We start from the raw sequence: 23,675 nt of genomic DNA on the forward strand, positions 1-23,675 counted from the left end.
GATCCCAAGTACAGTCAATTCCAGAAGCTAGGAAGAGGGCCTGACCCAGTCACTTGTATCATATGATCAAATGCATAAAGCACACAGTTCAGCCTTTGGTGGAGTTTAAGATGGCATGGGCATTCTCTGTGCACTTCTACAGTGTTTATTCAGTTACATCATTTTTGATTTGTCTGGATAAGCTTATGGCACTAAGTGATCATTCAGTGCAAGTAGCCACAGTCTTGGAGCCCAGGATGGTCCACTCCTCCAACTCTAGCTGTTATCTGAACTTCTGTAACTTCATTAACTTGTTTCTATTTTTAAAAATAGACTACATTCTCTAGACTGTCGAGCCATAGTTATTTTGCCATTTTTATCTCTTTTTTTTTTTTTTTTTATTTTTTTTGGTTTGCTTGGGTTTTTTGTTTGTTTTGTTTTTATTTTTGTTTTGTTTTGCTGTCTTAAGTAATGGCTGAATAAAAGCCTGTGTTTCCTAAAGATCCAAAGTTAACTGTAAAAGATAACGGGACTATGCAAATTGTGTTTGAGCATATTCTGTCTACTGTATATATAACTATGTTTATATCAACAGCATTACCTCTCTTTTGTAAATATAATGGAAGGAAGATATGGTTTTGATTTTAAAAGAATATTAAATGATGATCTCATACTATGAATAGACAGATAATATAAAGAAAAGAAACCAAGCTATCTAAATTCTACATCTATTCTGTTCTACCCTTATCTACTTAGGAGACCTTAGACATATCCTTGCCTCTGTCTATGCTGCAGTCTCCCAGATATGAAGTAATTAACTGCAGCATCTCAGATTCCCAGTGTAGTAGATCAGAATTCTAGAGTGAGATATAGGAGTAGTTTCTTCTGATGCCATGTCGTCTGGTCTCTATCTTGTGAGTAGCTCTCATCATGGAAGAAGGCATCTCATTGTTCACCCATTCAGAATGTATGATTCCACAACGCTGCTCCATGATGGTGAAAACTGAGTCCTAAATGTGGCATCAGCTGTATACATAATGTGGCCTCTTCAGGATCTGATTACTGTATAAGAGGATCAGATGTACACAAAGAGAGGGTCTGGACCAAGGCATCATTGGGACAGTTGGATGGATTATTATGACTTACGGGGTGTGGTAAAGCCTGGGGATAGAACATAGAGCACATATTCAATAAGAGAAGCCTTTGAGAATGTTATTTCTCCTTTTTATATTTTCATGATCATAGACTCAACTATTTTACTCAAAACTGAATGACAAAGCCTCAATTTAGTCCCAATGTACAAACCCCTCCAGTTACATTTGCCAATGGTTGGTTATTCTTTTTCTACGTCAGTGCCAGGAAGAGCAGTATTTTTATTTAAGAAAAGGTACCACCCATCATCCAGCTTCTCATTAGAGAAAAGAAAAACACCTTTCACATAAACCCACTTTAGAAAATATGAATGTAGCACTGTTCCACAAACCATTTTCTTCTTTGCCTGCTGGCTGTCCATAGCTCCTTTCATGACCTCCTCCTTTCAGGTCCTTCAATGTTTCTGTCTGCTGGCCTGCTTATTGAATACACCTACCAGGGGCCCTTGGATACAGAAAGAGCCCTTGTTCTCTCTTGTACCTAGACTTAGATTCTAGTTCTATCACTCAAGGGCAGCAGGATTGCTTGGAGAATACTTCTTATCTATAGACCCCAGTTTCCTGGATAAGCAAGACAGGAATGAGTATATCTGTTTCTTGAGGAGGTCAGAGTTAGGAGTGAGAATACATGGAGGAAGTATTATAGCCCTTCCAGTGACACCCATTCGATGCAGTTTCCCTGCCCTATTTGGTCCAGGGACTCCGCTGGACGTTCTCTGGCTTATGGTACCACCAAAGTACTTTTCAAGTCACTAATGAGACAACAAAAGGGGTCTGCAGTAATTACTGTGCATTGTTTCCAATTCACCGAGGCATTGGGTCTCATGGCATTCTCTGTCACACTGTGGTATTGGTTAGTTTGTATGTTCATTATACTTCTGTGGCTTCTCTCAGTTTCTCACTGGATTGCTCTGCTTGGCCTCAAAGTAACTTGCAATTTGTTCTAATCATCTGGCTCCTTTTCATTCTCTAGCTTCAGTTGCCTTTGCTGACCTACACTGAACAGTATGGATTGAGGAAAAAACTGTACTCCATTGTAATCACTGCATTGAACCCCACTGCACTCCCTGCATTTCGCCACCCTCACTGTACTCACTACACTACACTCACTGTGCCCCTGCTATAATGCACTCCACTGAACTCACTGCACTGAACTTTACTGCACTAAGTTTTCATGCTGCACTGCATTCTACCTCAATGCACTCACTGCACTTTACCACACCCACTACACTACACTCACTGCACACTCACTGTACTGCACTCACATGCTGCACCCCACTGCACTCCACTGCATTGCATTGTACTCACTTCGCCCCATTGCTCTCACTGCACCATATCACTGTACTACAGTGCACTCACTGTACTGAACAGAACTGACTGACATTTTCAGTTTCCCTTCACTGCTCTTAAATAGATTTTTTTCCCCTGAGAGTTAGGCCTATCCTATCTCTGACTCATTCTATCAAATCTTTCTCTGATTCATCACTTTGTCTGCCCCTCAATTAGCCATCATTGTTTGGGATTACAGGTGTGTACAAAAGGCATGTGTGTATTCCATCCAGAGGGATTAAAAAGGCTCTTCTGCATTCCAGATGGATCACACAGACCTACATCTTTGGATATGATCCTTTGCAAGAGCATAAATTCTTTGCCTAGAATGTTTGGTTTCCACATAATGTTTAGTGTCTGGCTGATGTAGAAGTCCTACCTTTAAGGAGTAAGTTTCCTGTGGGATTCAATGCATTTAACAAATAATTGCAGTTTGCAAATTGATATTTTCCGGTTGCCCCTTAAGTTTCCCTTGAAGATACAGGCACTCTTATCCATGTTTAGATGTAAAGAAACCAGCCAAGAGTTGAAATAATTTTTTCCATATATTCTAATCAGTGCTGGAGAGCCTGGATTTTAAGCAGGTTACTTTCTCAGACATAAGCCCTATTGGAACTTAAAGATAATACCCAGCGTGTCCATTCTTAAGGAAACCTGCATTTTCTTACCTGAAAATGAAGTAGATCCTTCCATTCTCTCCTTAAGTCTATGAGAAAGTCTGCTTTTCAGTCATTCTCTAACACAAAGTTTGTTTCTCTGGGTTCTTAATCTGTCAGTTGAGCCACATGGGCTGGGCGTTGAAGGCTGCACTTGTTTCCTGTTGTTCTGCATCTGTCAAATCCCAACTGCTTATGTAGCTTTCCTGTCCCACTGCTCATTGTAAATAATCTAGAGATGATTCAGGTACATAGACTATGGACTGAATCAGGAGATCCGTACATTTGAGAAGGCTACAGTTAGCTGAGAGAGTTCAAGCAATTCAGCACCTTTCACTCTCTTGAGTGTCATCTGGGGTCACAAGTGTCTATCCCTCCTTTGGGCTGAAGTTGTCTACAAGATGGTACTTTGTGTTCTTTCTTGAACTTCCATGCTGTGGAGTCCCTGTGGATAAAATTCAGTGATCAGTCTTTAGAGAAGCACACTCTGCCCTTCTTCATAAGTGCCAAGGAGGAAGGAAGACAGTTTTCTTCTATAGAATAACAAGCAGGGTTTGTGTGTGTGTTTTATAATGAGCTACCAATAAACAAAATAAAACTTCAGCTGAAGAATTGACAGCCTGGATCTGTAATCTGCCTGACCTGACAATTACAGGAACTTATTACCACGTCAGCCTGCCAGATGGATCTCCTTGAAATGTAACGTGCCACACTTCTGAATTCAACACGCACTTCCTTTTCTCCCCGCTTCGTGTTTGTTGAGTTTGGGAAAGAAGCAGTTTTACTTGAACTAAACCCACTCATTTCAAGTGTGTTTAATGACAGCAATATGTGGCAGATAAAATAAAATCCTACGGCCTTGTTTGATGTTTGTTTTAATTTCAGACCCTAGTAAAAGAATACAGAAGAGATAAACCGTATGTCTCAAATAGAAGAGTTGAAAACAAATGATCTATTATCATAATTTAGCAGTTTTTTCCCAGAGCATTTGGGAGGTCAGAAGGTCTGAACAATAGTTAGAAAAGTTGTTGAGGTTTATGTGGTACTTGGCAAGGCACAGAGTAGGTTCTGTTACGTGGCTGCTGCTCTGTGCTGGCTGGCCTGAAAGGCCCATCCTACTTACACACAAGTGGACTGAGCCATGTGAAGTCCTGACTCTGAGTGGCAGAGCTTACGTCATCCCTGTTCCAGTCAATTTTAGTGATTCTTCACATGCTCTGTCGGGACCACTCATTGATCCCGTATATGATATATTAGTGCACTTTGTGAACATCCTGGTTTTTAGCTTTATTAAAACATATGTTTGTGTGACATACTCAATATATTTTACATTAGAGCATTTGAGAATAAACGGAGAACAGAGAAGTCTTTTCCTCATTCCCCACTGTTCGCACAAACTCTACTTGGCCAGGTAGTAATTAGTGGCCCTTTGTAGTGGATTATTATGTTGATAATAAACATAATACATACTGTTAAATATGTAACTGTGACATCATAAAGTGTCACTATTGTCTACATTCTTTTTTTGTTTTTTATTTAATTTATTTTTATTGGATATTATATTTACATTTCAGATTTTATGCCCTTACCCCTATCCCCCAGGAACCTCCTATCCTATTCCCTCCTCCTCATGCTTCTATGAGGATGTGCTCCCACCTACCCACCACTCTCACCTCCCCACCCTCGGTGTTCATCCTTCATGGGACCAAGAATCTCCTCTCCCACCTGTGCCCGGCAAGGCCATCCTCCCCTTCTTGTACAGATGGAGTCATGGCTCCCTCCCTATGTGCTCCCAGGCTGGTGGTTTAGACCCTGGGGAGCTCTGGTTGGTTGGTATTGTTGCTCTCCTCGTGGGGCCACAAACCCTTTCTGTTCCTTCAGTCTTCTCTCTAACTTCTCCATTGGGAAACCCTTGATCAGATCAATGATTAGCTGTGAGCATTAGCCTCTGAATATGTCAGCCTCTGGCAGACCTCTAAGGACACAGCTATATCAGGCTCTTGTCAGCATGCACTTCCTGCCATCCACATCAGTGTCTACCTTTGGTAACTGTACATGGGATGGATACCCAGGTGGAATGGTCTCCAGATGGCCCCTCCTTCAGTTTCTGTCCCACACTTTGTTTCCATATTTGCTCCCTTGAGTATTTTTGTTACTCCTTCTAAGTAGGACCAAGGCATCCACACTCGTTCTTCCTTCTTCATGAGCTTCATGTGGTCTGTGAGTTGAGTCTTGGCTATTCCAAGCTTTTGGGCTAACATCCGCTTATCAATGAGTAAATACCCTGTCTGTTCTTTTATGATTGGCTTAACTCACTCAGGATGATAATTTCTAGTTCCATCCATTTACCTAAGAATTTCTTGAATTTATTATTTTTAATAGCTGAGTAATACTCCATTGTCTAAATGTACCACATTTTTTTGTATCCATTCCTCTGTTGAAGGACATCTGGGTTTATTGTCTACATTCTGATTCACTCTTTCCCTTCTGTCTTTGTCAGTTAGAAGGAATCTGGATATATGTTTCAGTGCTTATCCAGAACCTTTTAATACAGACTATACTATTATTTAAAGTATCATCTTGCTGGGCATCAGCTTCTCCTAGTTGTTAAAAAAAAATGTAAAGTGTAACTTTGCTTACCTGTTTCTGTGTAGCTGTGAATTTGGAGTTGGATTGTAGCATCACTAACACAGTGCAGGCCTCAAGTTCACTCATGCTACCTACCCAGCCTTTTACTCACTTGTGTGCTTGGGAATGTCTTGTCCAGACCAACCCAGGCACTTCTCTAAACAGATGGTTATGGCAAAGGAGGTTTATCTTCCAATGCACTGTGATCTCAATAGAAAAACTGGCTATGGGAGAGGAGTAGAGTATTATTGTAATAGTTTTGTTTATTTAAAAGTCATCACTCCAGATAGAACAAGTTACTTATATAGTAGAAATATCTAACATAAATAAAAAATGTTAATATATCAGTACTGTGAAAAATACTCTAAGCTAATTCTTTGGTAATAAAGTGTTGAACATAATCAGGTGGAGACTTGGGCCAGGGGTCATGAGAGTAGGATAACTTGCTACATCCTTCACTGGCTATAACACGGGATAAGAGGCCCTGTATCTTACCTGGGCTAGCAGGTTAGAGCTCTCTCTGGTTGTGGGGGGCATAGATGAAACAGGATTGAAGGCATAGGAGTAGGAGAGCTAGCTCTGCCCCTTATTGTCTGTGACATTGGATGGGTCTGTCAGGGCACAGCAGGGCATGAGAGCTTGCCCCAGTTGCATGGTGTGTGAGGGCAGGTAGGCTGACCAGCTCAGATACCTCTCAGGCCCATGTCCAGGGCTTTGATTTGGCCCTCTCCAGCATCTACCCCATTGTTGAACTCATGGAGTGGGTTGAAGAATTTAGTCCTATAGATCCAAAACCATAAGAACTCACGACACGGGGCAACAACAGGATATGCAAGAGGAGTCCCAATAAGCTTCCAGTATTGATAGTGTAGCAGAAGTCAGAGGTCTCAAACCAGATCAATGATTCATTGAAATCAACATTTGCAATCAAAGAAGTATGAACAAAAGTGTATACTGTGGGACATACTGTGACCCACATATACAACAAGATAGTTGTCTTCCTTTTTTCAGGGTGAGGGTAGGTTGTAAGGATGGAGGGTAAGTCTGAGGGGAGGGGAAGATGAGTGGAATGATGTGAAATTCACAGAGAACCAATAAAAAGTTACACACACACACACACACATACACACACACACACACACACACACACACACACACACACACACACACGAATTCTCAGTATGAGGTATCAACGTCCAGAAAGTGACCTCATGCCCCAAGCCACCCTGATTCCTTTTTGTTAAGTCCTGTTGGGGCTCTAAAGGGGAAGATGATGTTGGATGGTGACCATTATAGTATATTTCCTGTTTTTCTTTTTTATTTAATTGGTTATTTTATTTATTTACATTTCAAATGGTGTCCCCCTTCCCAGTATCTCCTCCGGAAACCACCTATCCACCCTTCCTCCCCATTCTTCTATGAGGGTGCTCCCTCACCCACCCACCCACTTCTGCCTTACCATCCTTGCATTCCCCTATGCTGGGGCATCAAGCCTTCTAAGGACCAAGGTCCTCTCCTCCCATTGATGCCACATAAGGTCATCCTCTGCTACATATATAGCTGGAGCCATGGGTCCCTCCATGTGTACTCTTTGGTTGGAGATGTGTAGCAGTGGGGGATAGGGAACTGAGGGTAACCACTAGAAAGTCCCAGATGCCAGGAAAGCAAGAAGCTCCCAGGACCCAACAAGGATGACATTAGCTGAAATATCCAACAAAGGTGAGAGAGAACCTCTAAGGACCATATCTCCATAGGTTATACACGGCCCCCAGGGACAAAGAGTGGAGCAGAGACTGAAGGAAAAGCCATCCAGAAACTACCCCACCTGGGGATCCATCCCCTATGCAGCCACCAAATCCAGATGTTATTGCTGATGGCAAGAAGTGCTTGCTGACAGGAACCTAATATAGCTGTCTCCTGAGAGGCTCTGCCAGAGCCTGACCAATACAGATATAGATGCTCGCAATCAACTGTTGGACTGAGCATGAGGACCCTAATAGAGGAGTTAGGGGAAGGACTGAAGGAGCTGAAAGGGTTTGCAACCCCATAGAAAGAACAACAATATCAACCAACAAGATCCCACAGGAGCTTTCAAGGATTTCCTCTTTTTCTAAAGAGATGAGGAGGAGAAAGAACAATGTATTAGCTAGAACACCTGGTCTCATGGACGATTGGTATATATTTGAAGACCCAACATAGCCAATTTTATTATCTCAAAGAAACTTGTGGGGTTTGTGGTCCATACTGGACAAAGATTTAGCCAGCTCCCTCACTCCTCTTTCCTTCTTCCTATTGGTGGTTCTCTTTATTTTTCTTGTGGTCACGTGGAAGATGTCCCTCTGAGGCCTTGTGGCTTCTTTGTACTATCTCTGGCTTACTCCAGTTCATCCCTGTTCCTGGTTCTTTTTCTCTCAATGCCTATACTCATGCATGAAACACTAAGGCCATTATTTTAGCTGGTTCTTCTCCAGTACAAATTGGGAAGGGATTCATCCTCCAACATAGTCCATGGGTATCTGGTCTGGTTTTGGTGTAGTCTCCAATCCAATTAGTTGTGGCCAGAGTTCAGAATTATCTGTTAACACAGCTGTGGCAATATATTTATTTAAGTAAACAAACAGCTTCCGGAGGTTCTTCTCTTGAATAGAGCCATGGGTGTGGAAAAAACTTCACATTTTCCATGCTCCTCCATCATAGACTCCAAAGTTGGTTAAATTGAAAGTTTGAAGATTTAACAGTCAGGTAAATAAAATACTTTCAGAAAAACCTACATTGGATGTCTCATTTAATAATGGATATTTCTGCCAACTTAGTTCATTTTGAGCTTTGGATTTTCTATAATAAAAAAGGGGAGGACAGCAAAGACAAATTTCCTTGCCTTTGTTCTCTGGAAAAAACAAACCTTCTACAAGTGAAGGCCCTGACAGAGGGCGTGAAGAGGAGGGAGACAGTGAGAAGCAAGGTTTGGAGTAGGCACTAAAGAAAGTCAAGAGCAGGGTGGGAAAGATTTTCCTCAGCCTTAGGTTCCTGTGTTCCTGGAGAGTGGAGGGGTACAGCCACAGAAACTGACAGTTATTAAAGAGACTAAGCAAAGGAAAAGGGAATTCTGCTGCATAGTTTCACTTTCCTTGAAAGTAGAGAACAGTGTTCTATGTGGACTGGGAAGGCTGGTGAGTGGGACACCACGTCAGTGTAGACAGACTCTTGGAAACATGGAATGCACACATCTGCTAAATGATGCCGCTGAGTCTCATGACAGGATGTCATGACCAGATCTGTCTTGAGTTTCCTTGTTTTCCCAATACTGTGAACCAATTCTAAGCACATTGGCACTGTCTCTAATTTAAAGTTATCAGAAAAAACAGCATGAGATACAGAGAACAAATTTTAGCAGAATGTTCATTGCTGTGACTTCAGAAAATAGAACGCATAGGTCTCCACCTATGTCTATAAATAGAGACTTCAGACAGATGGCATCAATGTTGTAAGCCTGTCATTACCAGAAACCCAGGGATTTGGCCTTGAGCCTGAGGAAAGAATACTGCTTTAGTTCCACATATGTAGCTGTGCCTTACTGGTCACAGCAGCGCTAGTGACCTGAAGTTCTCTTGTGGCATGAGATTGCCTCTTGTATACTTTAGAATTTAGAGAAACAGAGAGGAACATGATGTAGGCTGGACTCAACATCAACGTCTGCCTGTAAAGGACTGAACCACAGCTGCCCTGTCTCCTCTCAGATCCATCAAGAGGTAAATGTCACTTCTTCTGTGAGCAATGAGTGAAGCTTGGAGGAATGATTCTGTCTTGTAAAGATCCAAGAAATTTCCTTCTGGAACTTAATCAAAGGTCTGTGTAAATATGTAACCTTATGCAATGTCTTTAGAATGCTAGAAGATGATGGAAATGAGGATATTACTTGCTGTGAGGATGTGGGGCTGGTGAGGTGGTGGGCATTGCTGAGTGGCTCTCAGTTGTCAGAGGGCCAGAGGAAAGAGAGGAGTTCAGAAGTCAGAGTGAAGTAGATCTTAGACGTGTTTCTCCTTGGTTGTGTGTCTTCACTAGCTCTATAACACAGAGAATGGACATTCCCAGTTTCCTAGTCCCTCTCCTTGGCCTGTGGATCCCACTCGTGTTTAGATTGCACTTTGGATTTATTGCAACTCTTGGCTATCTTTCTCATACTGTCTGCTGGAACGACAATATTGTTAGCTCCTTCCCTTTAGTATAGAGGTCATTGGGCCTGGAGAACAGTGTCGTTGTCAGCCTTATCCGTCCACTGCAGCATTATGCACGCGTGCTCATCAGTCTGAAGGTGAGTGTTGTCAGTGTTGCGGCTAATCTATACTTCTTGACCAAAATAGCCTCTAAGATAAGATTATGATTTTAAGAGATCACTACAGGGGCCTGCCTTTCCAATACAATCCACATCTTAATAGCTTCTCTAAGGGATAACAAAGTAAGTTCCTCCTTTCCCTGATGATAAAAGCAGTATTTAAAGGAGCTTCCTGGAGGCTCATGTGTGGGAGACCCTAGCAAAGAAGTCTTGCTTTCTTGCTGTTTCGACATTTGATTCCCTCTGTTAAGTATGAATCCCATGTGGGTGGAATATGCACTTCTAAACACACGCATGTCTAGATACTTGTGACAAGAAACCTTTGGTCCATGTACAACATTTCTTCAAAGTGGCAATATACTTTGAAATATATGAATTCTCAATGTGTATACATTACTTACCAAGTTTTTGAAAAACAGGATGCATTACCAAGCAATGACTACATTAATACTTTGATTACTTTTAATAGCTTTTATATATAATTTTTGTTTAATTAAAATATAATTATATTGTTTTTCTTTTTCTTTTCCTCCCCTCAAGTCCTACCTCCTTATAACCCACTTCTAAATGCACCACCCAATTTTGACCATTGTTGTTTTGTATACTTGTAAATGAACACGCCACAGATGCATCCTGCTGAGTCCGTTCAGTTTTGCCTGCATGGATATTAGACCATTCGTATTTTGTAATCAGTGAAGAGGCTCATCTCTGGGGAAGCCCTCTTCTCCCACTCAGCAGTTGTTAATTGCTTGTAGTTCTTCATCTAGTCGCAGGGCCCTGTGCTTTCCCCCATCCACCTTGGGATGTGGAGTGTTACCCATAAGCAGCTTTGTTGGTGAGATTTCATGGGTGCAGTGCTATTATTGCTGGAAGACACAATCTTACATCAGACTTCCTGGTCCTCTGACTATTACCTTTCAAGCTGTTTTTAAAATTCTTGATAATGACTTTTACTTTTTTAAAAAATAGCAAATAACAAATCCATAATGTCTCCTACTATATTTCTGGAATTTAAATAATAAAAAATAAAACATCGGACGTAAAATAAAGAAACATTCAGGCCTTAATGTTTCAAAAGGAATTTCTTAACCACACTTCAAGGTTGTTGTGTTTTAAACATTTGTCTTTAGCAAACACATAGAAATCTCTTTACTGGGAGGCAGTCAAATTCTTCGTCAGTGTGGACCAATTTTCTTGTCACGAAGTGCAAGTTATCTTTATGTCCTGTGAAGTGATGGTGCACATGGGGCTGCAGAGTGTCACCAAGGGCATAGAAATGAAGGGTCTGTGTTTAACAGAATCTCTGCATGAACAGCATTGCACCATGGATAGGAATGACTCTTTCCCTTTGGTAGGAAATTGCATAAGCCATCTTCTGCCTTATATTCTCAATACCTGAGCAAACTAATGTTTGCATAAGGAGATACTGGAGCACTGCACTCCGCTGCTGCTTCTCAGCTTCTTGTGTGCGTGTTCCCAAGGCAATAAAAAGGTTGCTTTCCTAATATATATATGTTAGATGTTCACACATGGTTTAGTGTCATATATCTCAATTTTCAAGCATGGGCACAGGACTCAGGAGACAGTTTGGATGAGTTTGACGTAACTCTTTCTGATGCAAGACTATTTTGCAAAAAAGTACATCTTTTAAAGCTGCCTTTTAAAAAAAATATATTTTCCTAGTACTTTGCTTTGTGAATTGTCAGGACTCTAAGCATCATACAGTTCAGTGAAGAAAACATCACAGCTTACATTGCGTCACGAATAGAAGCAATGCTGACTTCTGGACTCATTCTAATTTTCACCGTTTTATTACATTTGAAATGTACGTATGCTGTGTACACATGGATGCGTGAAGTGGCATCTGTGAAGCTCAGAGGGTCACTTGTGATGGCCTGCCATGTTTGTGGCAAAAAATTCAATTCAGGTCATCAGACTCAGCTGCATGCACCTAGACCTGCCCATTTCTCTTGCCATCTCTACTTCTGGTGCCTTATGAACTTCCGGAACAGTGGTAGCTCACAAGCTGTATAATTCTCTTTTACATTTTTCTAAACGTAATTATCATATTCTCGTACAAATTCAGCTCTCTGGTCCTGTATTTCCACATCTTAAAAATGGAGCAGATGATAGATCCTGTCTCATAAGGTTGTTAGGAGTATTAAATATGTAATACCATATCCTTATTCTTTGAAGTATCTACTTTTTATTTATAAATTAATTCAGTTAACTTTGTGTATATGAGTGGTTTGCCTACCCATATGTCTATGCATAACTGATGTGCCTGGTGCCTATTGAGGTCAGAGGAGTGTATCAGGTCTCCTGGCACTGGAGTTACAGATGGTCTGTGAGCTGCCGTGTGGGTTCTAGCAATGAAACTCCCTCACCTACAAGAGGAGCAAGTGCTTTTAAGCACTTAACCATCTCTCAGATCCACAGCATCTTCTTTTTAATGTCAGTTTCTGGGAGATTCAAATCAATTAAACTGGCACCGTCATTTCTTTCTTCATGTTAAAAACATGGATGCATTCATATGACCTCAAGTGTCATGTACCATGTTTGTGGCCCTTATTAAAATTCTAACCACTGTGGAGTCTTGCAGAGTATTGTTGCTGTTATTGGTGAAACATAAGGCACCATATTTATACCTGAAAAGTGCCTATACCTATCCTCTTTGATTAGTGCACTGTCAAGCAGATAGTCTTATAATTCCTGCTCTTTATTTGAGATAACCTAGAGGACGTTCCATAAAGCACACAACTAAAATACCTAGATTGTAGTGGGGTTTTTTCCTGTATTTGCTGTACTAGTCACCTAGTTCTCAGATTTCCCTAGTTTTATAATATCACATAGAATTACAAATATCTACTTGAGTCTCCTACTTACTTAGATGTCAGTTTTAGAGGTCTTTTTAAAGTTTCAAATCTTCTAAATCCAAATTTCTAATGCCATTAATCCTTAAGTGAATATTCTTTGTACTCTAGGGAATGATTCCATTAATGAAATCATTGTAGTTTGACCAACTCCTATAATTCTTTGTATTACTTTTTTTTGACACCTGCTCTTTGGAAACTTTACTTCTGGCTTGAAATAAAACCAGGATATTTCTGTTTCTTTTGTAATGAATATCAATCCTTGGTGCTGGAAAGATGGCTCCAACATTAAGAGAATTGGCTGCTCTTCCCGAGGACAGGTTGGAGTCTCAGTCCTCACATAGTATCTCAACAACTGACGTTAACTCCAGAAGAGGATCTGATGTCCTCTTCTTGCCTACACATGCATCAAACAGGCGCGGTGTACACAGATGTAATATATACAGCTAGAAAAATAAAACAATCAGGACCTATATTTTCCGCTTTTAGCTTTTAGCACCATCACCGGGACTTAGTCTTTGCCCATACCCTACTTTTAATTTCAAAGATTGCAGGGTTTATGTTAGGAGGTATTGATGATGTAAAAAAGGCGGCCTGCCTTTGAGAGTCTATTGATATTATTAGCTCATTCCCCTTGCAGATCCGTTTCCGCTAGGTCACTCATTGTTGGAGTGAATCTTGTAGTTATACATATTTGTGATATTGCTACCATTTTACCAGTGGAAGAACTTCATATAAATTAGTACTTTGCAGGAAGCAGATCCATACATAATTTTTCTTACATAGTAATGGGAATAATTGGACACCTTTGGCCAGGCTCCACAGTAGAATCAAATATCTTTGTGAAATGCAAAAAAGATTTGAGAAGTTAAACTACAGGAAGATAACTTGATAACTGTGGTTTTTGTTTGTCTGTATTTTCAGTGTGCAATATGCTTCACTTTTACTTCTGTAAATCACACTAACTTTTAAGACTTGATCAATACATTAAATTAACAAGCATTTATTGAGGACTGCCATGAGCTAGAGACATTGTATGTGCTAGACATAAAACCCAACTTGTAATGACATTTACACTAACAATTTTCTGTGCTGTGATAAAGTGCTGAGGGACAGGTGGGGTTCCTTTATATTCATGTTGGAAGCTCAGGAAAGGCAAATGTTGGCAAGTTGAGGAGGTCTTTGAGCAGTCTCTTCTAAAATATTATGGTGCCGTCTATAGTCTGAAAGTATGTGGAATAGAGAAGGAAGAGATTTTCTGGGGGAAAATGTGCTGATACTCAAAGTAGTTCAAACTGTCTAAAGAAGGAGGGACAGATAGGAGGGACAGTAGCTTTGTGGGTAGAGAGTCTTCCCTCTGGGTATGTGTGACTGTGCCTTCTATGAGGTCACAGAGAAGGTAGAGGCCAGCTACAGGTTGTGTCCTTGTGGATAGGTCTGAGAGTTTGCCACAGTTAAGCTAGGCAGTTGGCTCATGCCAAGTTGGCTCAAGGTCCTATAGTTTTAAGAGTAAGATGTGTATAAAAGATTGGTGTTCCCAGCTTTTTGAAGAATTTGAAGGGCTTAGAAAATGGAGTAAGTGGAAAGAAAGAATGTATCTGAAAGAATGCATTGGTGATGGTTCAGTGCAGTGCAGTGACTTTGTGTATTGTGCACCCTGTCCTGTAGGCTGCTGGGGAAAGTAGGGGCTTGCCTGAAGAGGAGCACTGGAACACTGAAGGTTTGTGATAACAACTTGGTGTGGGTTAGAGAGGTGACTTGGGATGTGCTTAAACTGGAGAGGCTTTGTGTTGTGAATGAAAGCCTGTTGTGCCATCCTTATGGACACGAGCAGTACATATCCAAGTAGAGTGTTAGGTAAAGCCCTTTTGATTTAGCTTTTTCTGCAGCTAAAGCCAAGTCGTTCTTACATTAGGAAGTTATACTTAAGTTATCAAATAATACTTGACATTTTTTAAGAATGTTCAATGACTCATCAGTTAAATCTCTCATAAGAATATGGTAGATTATCATTTCTCAATAATTTGCAGTTGGAGAAATTGTAACAGAAAGGTATAACCCAGTGTTCTCATTATGTGCACAGATGTGGTCATTGAGCCAGGACAGTATGGATCAGATGCTTAAACATGAATTGGCAACTCATTATATACTTAAAAATACTGATACTCTATATATACTAGGGAGGATGGTACTGGGCAAAGACACGGACACACACATGCACACACACACATGCACACAAACACACACACGCTTTGCTTTTGAACTGGTCATGGATTATACTATAATGATAGATTCATGCAATGCTTGCCTCATTCTAGCTGTAAAAACATTTAGAAGTATATTTCTTTACTTCAGTTTTTACCCCAGCCCCAAAGACCTTTCTCTGTAGTAATAAGTTTTTAAATAAATGATTTCAGTTTAATTTCAGTTTTATTTTTTGCATTGCTGTAATCTAATAACCATACTAATTCAAGAGTTTACTGTAATGTGAGCTTCTGTTTCTAATCTGGATGAAATTAGTATACTTGTTTTACAATTCAGTGTAAAGAAGTAGGAAGAGGGTTACATCCTTTGTTGGGTGATAAAAAAAATATCTGGGTAAGCATGCCCTAGGCTTCTCAAGTTCCCTGAAATACTTATAGATAAGAAAGATAGAAGAGAACTCTTGTTTGGCCTTTTCAATTGTTTTGAGATTATAATTGTATCATATTTTTCTTTCCTGTCCTTCTTCCAAAACCTTTCTTGTGCCACACTCCCTGGTTCAAACTTATGGCCTCTTTTCTTTGTTGTTTGTGGTGGTGGTGGTTGTTTGTGTGTATTCCTAAATATATAAATACAACTTGTTCACTTCGTATAATGTCACTTGCATATGTATCTTCAGAATCCTGTGCAGTCTTGGTATGTTTGTTAAAATGCTTCTTTTCTTGGGTTGTTTTGTTTTTCTAGAAGCCACTGATATTTTTATATTTAGTATCTTTAAAATGAAAAACTTGCATTTTAAGATTTAATCTTCAAAATTTAAAGTAAAATAATGTTCTCTATAAATAGTAGAGAAGGAATTACCCAGGGTGAAGCATCTGTACTGTAGAGGCCTCACTGGACAGCTTGTCTGAGGCAGGGAGCATCAGATAGGACACTGAAAAGTCACTGCAGGGCCTGAGTTGCTGAGCCTGGTTGGCAGCACAGAGATCTGCAATGCCTTAAAATAAAAATCGCAAATGCAACAGATTTAATCAATCCTAGTATTTTTCTCTCTTATTCTCCCAGTCCCAAGTTAAAAATAAAATCCGCCTGCCTTATTTTCCTACGTGCTAGTTAGTGGGATTAGCTGGAGCTCTCCACAGGAAAGCAATAGATAGAGTAGACACCATTGTGTGGTGGGTGAAAGCCCGGTAGAGATAATTATACAGTCACTCCCACTATATTACCCTTCAAAGAAACTGAGCCTAATATTCTCCTCCTAAGCAATTTAACCAACTTTGAAAAAAAAAGTATAAGATATTATTTAGAGAATGAAATAGCTACTGTATATAATCAGGAGGGAGAATTATAGCAAATTATTACACTCATTTGATAAGTGCATAAAGAGCTACATTCAAAGCTTTGTGTTGAGCCTCCTCAGTAATTTCTCCTTTCTGCTGTCCTGTCCAGAGGGCAGTTGAAGAAGTACTAAAAAGAAGGATACATGTTAGAGCAGTTTCTCACCCATGGCAGGCTTGGTCCTAGTTCAGGCTCCATAGGATCAGGCTCACTTTGTCATCAGATGTCAAAAGTGATGTCTGTCTTTCTTCCTTCCTTCCTTCCTTCCTTCCTTCCTTCCTTCCTTCCTTCCTTCCTTCCTTTCTCTCTCTCTCTCTCTCTCTTCTCTCTCTTTCTCTCTCTCTCTCTCTCTCTCTCTCTCTCTTTCTTTGCATTTCCAATATAATCAAGGAAAATAACTAAAAAGTGCAAAAAAATTTGTTATACTATTGTTTGTGCATGCACATGTGTGTGTTTGTAGGCATGATTGTGACAACGCCTTATTCTTTGTATACAGAACTCCAAAATACCAGTGTTTTCCAAAGATAGGAGTGTATGCAGAACCTCCCAGAATAAGAACATCTCCAAATCCCCCAGATTGTCCACGCACTTGACCAACAAGCTGGCAATAATATTGGGGTTATTTTTGATTTTCTTTAAACAGAATCAATACGTGTATAAATGTTGACTCTTCAAAGATTGCAGAATTATATTTGTATTTGCTATGATTTTTTCTCCACCAAGCCAAATAATAAGAAAAGAAGAAGAAGAAAAGTTGAACTAATTGCTATTAAGAGAAACTCCCCGACATAATTTTTAAGCCACACAGTCCTTACAAGTAGTGGTAAAGATGTCAAATTCCCATGGAGAAATACTGTTTATCACTGGATAGCAGTGGTAACAAATGTCTTAATCTGTCAATGCTTCATGAAAGTCATGAAGTTTAGAGTGTAAGACTGTGTTACCTACCCAAACAGTGGTTACAGCGAACCTTGGCATCCATGACCCTGTAGAGAATAGTACCCCTCACGTGCTTATACCTCAGCAATTATAAGCACTTTCTCTCTTGAGTTTCTTCCCATTTCCAACTGATTCCTAAGAGTCAGGTGCCAAAAATCATCTGCAAGTCACTGCCTGCAAGACCATCAAAATTGATCATGAAGGTCAGCCTGGAAGATAATCCTGGTGGTAGTGGGAGATCTTGTAATTGTTCCTGCTGGCCATGATGACAATGTTATAGAGAAAATTAGAATTACAGTGACTCTTGGTGAAAACTGGACTCAAGAACTAAATTCTAACTGTGAAGAATTCTTTAGGACACCAAGAAAGCCACAGGTTGCTTTGTTTATGTATTTATTCATAAGAAGGGTGTGACACCGATTTAATAAAAACAACATGAGTACATAATTTCAAGCCCTGTCTTTCAACAAGAACATAATAAAAATGTAGTAAGAAACAGTCATGACTTAAATGGTACTGATTTTCTTTATACAACTGTAATAGCTAAGAGTACATTTTATAGTAAGCAGTACCTTTCATATGATGAGTCATTGCAATAATCACTCAAAATGTTAAGTTCTTTATTAGTGATCAGTATTGGTAGGTACATTATTAGGATAAAGGTGCCTTTGGGTCTTTTTCTCTAAATAGAGTGCTACAAAAGAAGGTTTGGGAGTTGTCAGAAGTCTGAAGAACTTGAATTATGACTGTATCAATATGATTTTCCCTAAATATATTAGATAGATAGATAGATAGATAGATAGATAGATAGATAGATAGATAGATAGTACTACCTTGGGCTGAAATTCATGTCAGATATATAGTTCACCATTTTTTAACTAGATGATGAATTTGAATGACAGATGGAAGTCATGCTGTAAACTGAAGTAGGGAGTGTGAATCAGAGCCCAAGTGACTCCAGGCATAAAAACTCTCCATATCTGCCTACAACAGACTGCATCCTTTTCTTTTATAACAGGTACATCATATGTTGAGAAAGGGCCTTACCCCATTGTCTCAATAGCCACCATTTCAAACAGTTGATCTCTATCCCAAGCAAAAGTACACTATCTGGAGTTTGCAGTGGCTTGGGCTACTCACATATAGTAATTGCCCCTTTGGCTCACAGCTCATTGGTTGCAGATTTATCTGGCTCCACCTAGCCATGGAGATGTCAGGAAGCTAGAATTACTTAAAATGGAGCATCCATAGTCTCTAACCAGTTAATGTTGCCAATAGCTAGCAGCTTGGGGCATTTGCTGTGTATGTGTAGTATTAGAACACCAGGAGAACATGGCTCACAGAACCCACTAAGGAGGGTTCACAGGGCTCAGAGACTGAAGCGGGAATCACACCACCTTCACAGGCCTGTGCGTTTGTGCTATGGCTGTTAGCTTGGTGTCTCTGTGGGATCCCCAAAGGTGCAAGTGGGCAGGATTTCTGAGTCTTTCACCTGTTTTGGGGACCCTTTCCCCCTCCTACTGGGTTGCCTCGCCCAGGCTTGATGCGAGGTTTGGGCCTAGTTTTATTTTATTTGTTGTGTCCTGTTCAGCTGATTTTATCCCTGGGAGGCTAGCTCTTTTCTAAAAGGAAACACAGGGCAGTGGATCTGGGGGAGGAAGAGTTGGCTGAGAAGAGTGGAGGGAAGGAAACTGCAGTCAGTATATATTGAAAACAAACAAACAAACAAAAAAACAGAAAGAGAAAAATTTAAAAATAAAATAAGATATCAAGAATGGATGCATGGTGCCCTTCTGGCATCATGCTGCAATGCACTAGGCAGTAAGAGAAAGCACGTCCCATTGTCTTGCCCGGGATTGGTGGGCCATGAATTGTACATCTACGGCAAAGCTTTATGCTTCATTGTAGGCTTAGGTTTTTTAAAACCTACTTTAATAACTGTTCGCAAATGCTTTGATCCCCCTTCTAGCCCACTGCTTAAAGGTAGGGGAGGAAAGATGGCTAATAGGACAATGAGGACGTGGACCTATTTAGAAATAGTTCTTTGACTGATTCCCATCTTCATTGTTAGGGTACCTGCAGTCCAGTTTAGTAGTGTCAGGATACCAACAGTCCAGTTCAAAAAGTGTCACCAAACTCATGTCAGCAGTGGCGGCACAATCCAGCGTAAACAGCCAAGCCTTCACCAAATCATCATCAGTCATCGGGGGGTGGGGGGGACCATGAGAAGTTCTCTGCCATTACCCTCTCAACAAAGTGAAGATTAGCAAAGACAAGACCCACGAGCATTGCATGGCAAGCAATGCAAGCACTGTCACTACTTACACTCTCTCCAACCAGAAATTTCCACTATACTTCACTTTGTAATGGACTGGAATTGTTTCGTTTTTGATTGTTTGTTTTTCTTATTTCAGTGCTGGTAGTTGACCTAGAGCCTTGAGAATGTTAGGCATGCTACTGAGCTGTGTCTAAATATACAGAGGTTCTCTTTTATTCTTTTACTGGCATTCATTCTAAACCATAAAAAGAACAAATACACTTGAAAGTTCTTTCTGAAAAAGACAACAACAAGCTATGTGATTCCCCCAGTCTTCTAAGACAGTCCATTTGTCTTGAGCCTAGAACACACACTGAAAAGTTTGACGTGGGACTCTTCACTTGATCTTAGCCAGAGGCCAAGAAGCACTAACCCACTATTTGTTTTATTTGTGTCATCTTCTGGGGTCTTCCTTTAGCTAGGACAGTGGTCAGTGGTTCGTTACTCTTATAATAGATGAAGCTACCCAGATTTCCATTTAAATGTTCAATTTGGAGGAATTTCTAATACACGTAAATGTAGAAAGAGTATAGCGCCTGCACTGACACCTGAGCTGGACTTGGGACACAGTGCACTCACCCTTACTTTACTGAATGTGTAGGGTCATCTGACTTCTTGTCAAGCAGAGTTGTGGATAGTGACACATTCCTTGGCTTTGTGAGACAGGACTAACAGAGCAGGCGGCCAGTGATCACCTGGTCACAATGCTGAGGGAGTGTTGAGAAAAACGGGAAGGACAGTATTGAAGAAAATCTATTGGCTAAGATAGTAATGTCCATCAGTGTTTTGGAGAAGGTTTTAACCTATGATGAAACACTGAGAAGGGCCCAGTCCCTTACAGGCTACTTTTCTGTTGGAGAAGGGAAAGCCAGACATGTTCTTAGTGTGCATTGAAGTGATCATGCTCCTATCTAAATGTTGAGTATTTCCTTCTAGTTAGTCAGGTAATAAATAGAGACACCTGAGGTCTGCAATAGGTGCACAGTAGGCAAAAAAGTCTCTCCAGACCCTAATGCCCAAAAAGATTCATCAGAGCTGTATCAAAAGTAAGCCTGCAGCACCCTTAGGCCCATGTAGCAGCATCCGAAGGTCCCTCGGCCACTTTACTTCCCAAACTCAAATAAAAGGCCTGTATGCTGTATGCCTTCCTCACGAATCTCTTGCAGCATTTAATTAACAAATGTTCCTCAAGTGCTTTGGGCTCCCTGTTTGGGTAGATGTGACTGAAATGCAAAGTACCTTTCCTGCCTTATTTATTGCTCCAGCGAGCACGCTATATGCTGGCAGCATTTATCTTCATTTTAATTTTATCTCCCACAAATATAGGCATTAATTTAAATCACATACAGAACATAACAGTTTTTATAGAGGCAAACTTATTCCAGCGTGCTGCATTTTAATATCGCACTTTACCATCTTTTCTCACTTGATGCAAGAATAGTATCTCTTCCTGCTTCAGCGTTTAATCTCGGGACAACAGAAACTTTGACTGGATATTCTTGCTCTCAAACTTTATCTGCCTTAACCGCCTGGCTGTTGCTGACTGAAAGCTGTGTGTTTTGAGCACAGGTAGAAGCTTCTTCCACTCTGTATCCCTCTGCCTTCTTAATTCTTGATCTGGGGGTTGAGAGTGGAGGATAAAGGATCTTACAGCTACAGGTGAGCCTGCTTAAACTTCAGGTACCTTTTCTCATAGTGATAGACAGAGCAGAGATTCCCCCTCTCCTATAATACATATTTCAAGAAGCTCTTAAGCATTCTCCATGCCCCCTCTGTTCTTTCTTCAAATGAGATTTTTCTGTCTGCTCGTCTTTACTCATGAAGCCATCTTAGCCAGCTTCAGTCTTTCTCCTGAGGGGAACATGTACTCAGTGGGCTCCTGTGTTTGACTATGAAACATTTCAGTTAGCTCTTACCCCCTCAGCAAGGATGCTCTCCCATCCTTAATTTGCTGCCTGAAAAACTGCAACCTTCTTCAGTTAGGTTTTACAGAACTGCCCCTGTTAGGCAACCTGTTCACAGAAGTAGGGGCTTCAGAGGCAGGAAAAGAGCCTCAGCAAAGAAGACAAGGCTTTCTGAGCCACTTAAGGCTCTCTTTACAGGGCCCTACTTGCCAGTAATATGTTCCAAAGAGAATGTATAACTTTTTTCCTTTCTGCAGACCACTGGATATCTAGACTTGGCTTTTGGATTGTTTGCTTATTTTACATTTAGTCTGCTTTTAAAAATGTGCTGGCAACTCTTAAGTTTCCTGTTTTATTACCATCTCTTGTTCACTTTGTAGATGCAGGAGTAAGGTCTTGAGAAGTTCATTTTCCCAAATCACACAGCTAGCATGTGGCAGCCCTGGGATTTGTGGACTCTGTCCACCCGAACTAATGTACTTTTGGAAAAGCTCCTTTCAGCCTAAAATCTTGACCTCTTGTTTGCTGCTGACTCTTCCCAAGCCCTTCATTTCTGTGCTCTCAGGTGGATTTTATCTGTGGTAAGAACATGGTTACCCTGGAAACTCACTTGCTAGAACAGCAATCCAATTATAGCACCATCACCCGGGTTTATTAAACTAGTGTTGCTAATGAAATAGACTTTTGATTGAAAGATGCTGAGAATTGGATTCTTACCATGTCTCAAGCCATGCGGTGTCACATTAATCTATACTTCCAATACAAACAAAAACATGTTCTTTATTTGAAGGGTTTGATTTAGAGGCTGAACTGGGAATATCCATTTGGCCCATTGGTTTCTGCAATGGCTGGAGCTGCCTACACAGGAAAAAAGAGGTTGAGGACTCTGTCTTCTCCCAACTGCATCTGTACCCAGCCCAAAGGACTGATGACACTGGCCACGCTTGGATCTGCTGAAGCTACAGCTCCCTGGGCAGTTTTATTTCTTTTCATGCTGTCAGTTGAAGGTCGTATTTGGTCTAGGAGGGTCAAAGCTCTCCCATAGGCTTTAGACTTTCAGAGACTTCCATGCACCAAGAATTTTCTTAGGTTCAGACTGATTGATAAAGTTGACTATAAATTAAAAATTAAACAATCAGGTCTATGTGGCCAGAGTTTTTTCTGATAGTACCAGCTTCTAAAACGTGCTTATACCAGAGGTTTGTGAGCTTATTCCTGAAGCATGTAGCAGGCCTGTAACAAACTCGGCCCTGTACATCTGTGTAACAAGGCACCATCACCTGCTACCTGGTAATGGCTATCAGCTTCATATTACTTATTCCTTACAAACTGGAAAAGTGGAGCTAGAGGCAGAGTCCTGCTAACCTGCAGGGATGTTCAGGATGACTTTGGACTTGGTACAGCTCAGTGCTCTTGTCAGCATATTAGTGTTTCAACTTCTGACTCTCACATCTTAGAAAAGGATCAGAAACACTGCCTCGAACCCCTTGAAGCTGTTACAGTTGTCTAGAACCATTATCGTCCTGCAGATTGCATCTTTAGCAGTGCCTTGTGTAAAATGATGGGAACTGGGGAAGAGAGAATCGAGGTTGCCTCTCTCTGTGGCCTGGGGAGCAATGGTTCCATGTTTATCATCACTGACCCAACTTCTAGACATGGTAATTCAGGTTGGTAAGGAGGATCTCACACCTTCAGAGAACATTATGATTTCTGTTAGCCTTCTACTTTCAAAGTAACTTGAGATCCTCATTCAGGGGCTGGGGATGTAACTCCCTAACTGTTCATTTGACAGCATTCCCTGCCAGACTGAAAGATTGCTAGCTGTCTCTTTTACGTTCCCCTCTTGGTTTATATTTTCTACCTGTATAAGATTTAGGCAACTTTTACTTTTTAATACAGGTCATCTGTAATTGTTGAAAATTGAACTCGCTTCAAATTCTGTTATTTTTCTGATTGTAACAAATTCTCTCTTGCTTGAACAAAATGAGGACTAAAATGTAATATATATATCCTTCCTTATAAAAAT

The 23,675-nt window shown here is 40.6% G+C and overlaps 1 protein-coding gene across 12 annotated transcripts in view; it reads left to right on the plus strand.

Moving 5' to 3' along the window:
• Lpp (LIM domain containing preferred translocation partner in lipoma) overlaps positions 1-23,675 on the plus strand; it is a 597,622-nt gene that overhangs the window by 312,319 nt on the left and 261,628 nt on the right. The window contains exons 1-2 of one of the 12 annotated variants that reach the window (XM_076942745.1): positions 14,383-14,524; positions 14,618-14,669. The exons of the other annotated variants lie outside the window; for them this stretch is intronic. Coding sequence (XP_076798860.1) covers positions 14,520-14,524; positions 14,618-14,669 — 57 coding nt within the window. The 5' untranslated portion in view covers positions 14,383-14,519. Of the gene's footprint in view, positions 1-14,382; positions 14,525-14,617; positions 14,670-23,675 lie in introns of those variants that run through there. 12 annotated transcript variants of the gene reach the window in all.

Source organism: Arvicanthis niloticus, chromosome 12, assembly GCF_011762505.2.
Source record: "Arvicanthis niloticus isolate mArvNil1 chromosome 12, mArvNil1.pat.X, whole genome shotgun sequence".
Taxonomy (NCBI): Eukaryota; Metazoa; Chordata; class Mammalia; order Rodentia; family Muridae; genus Arvicanthis; species Arvicanthis niloticus.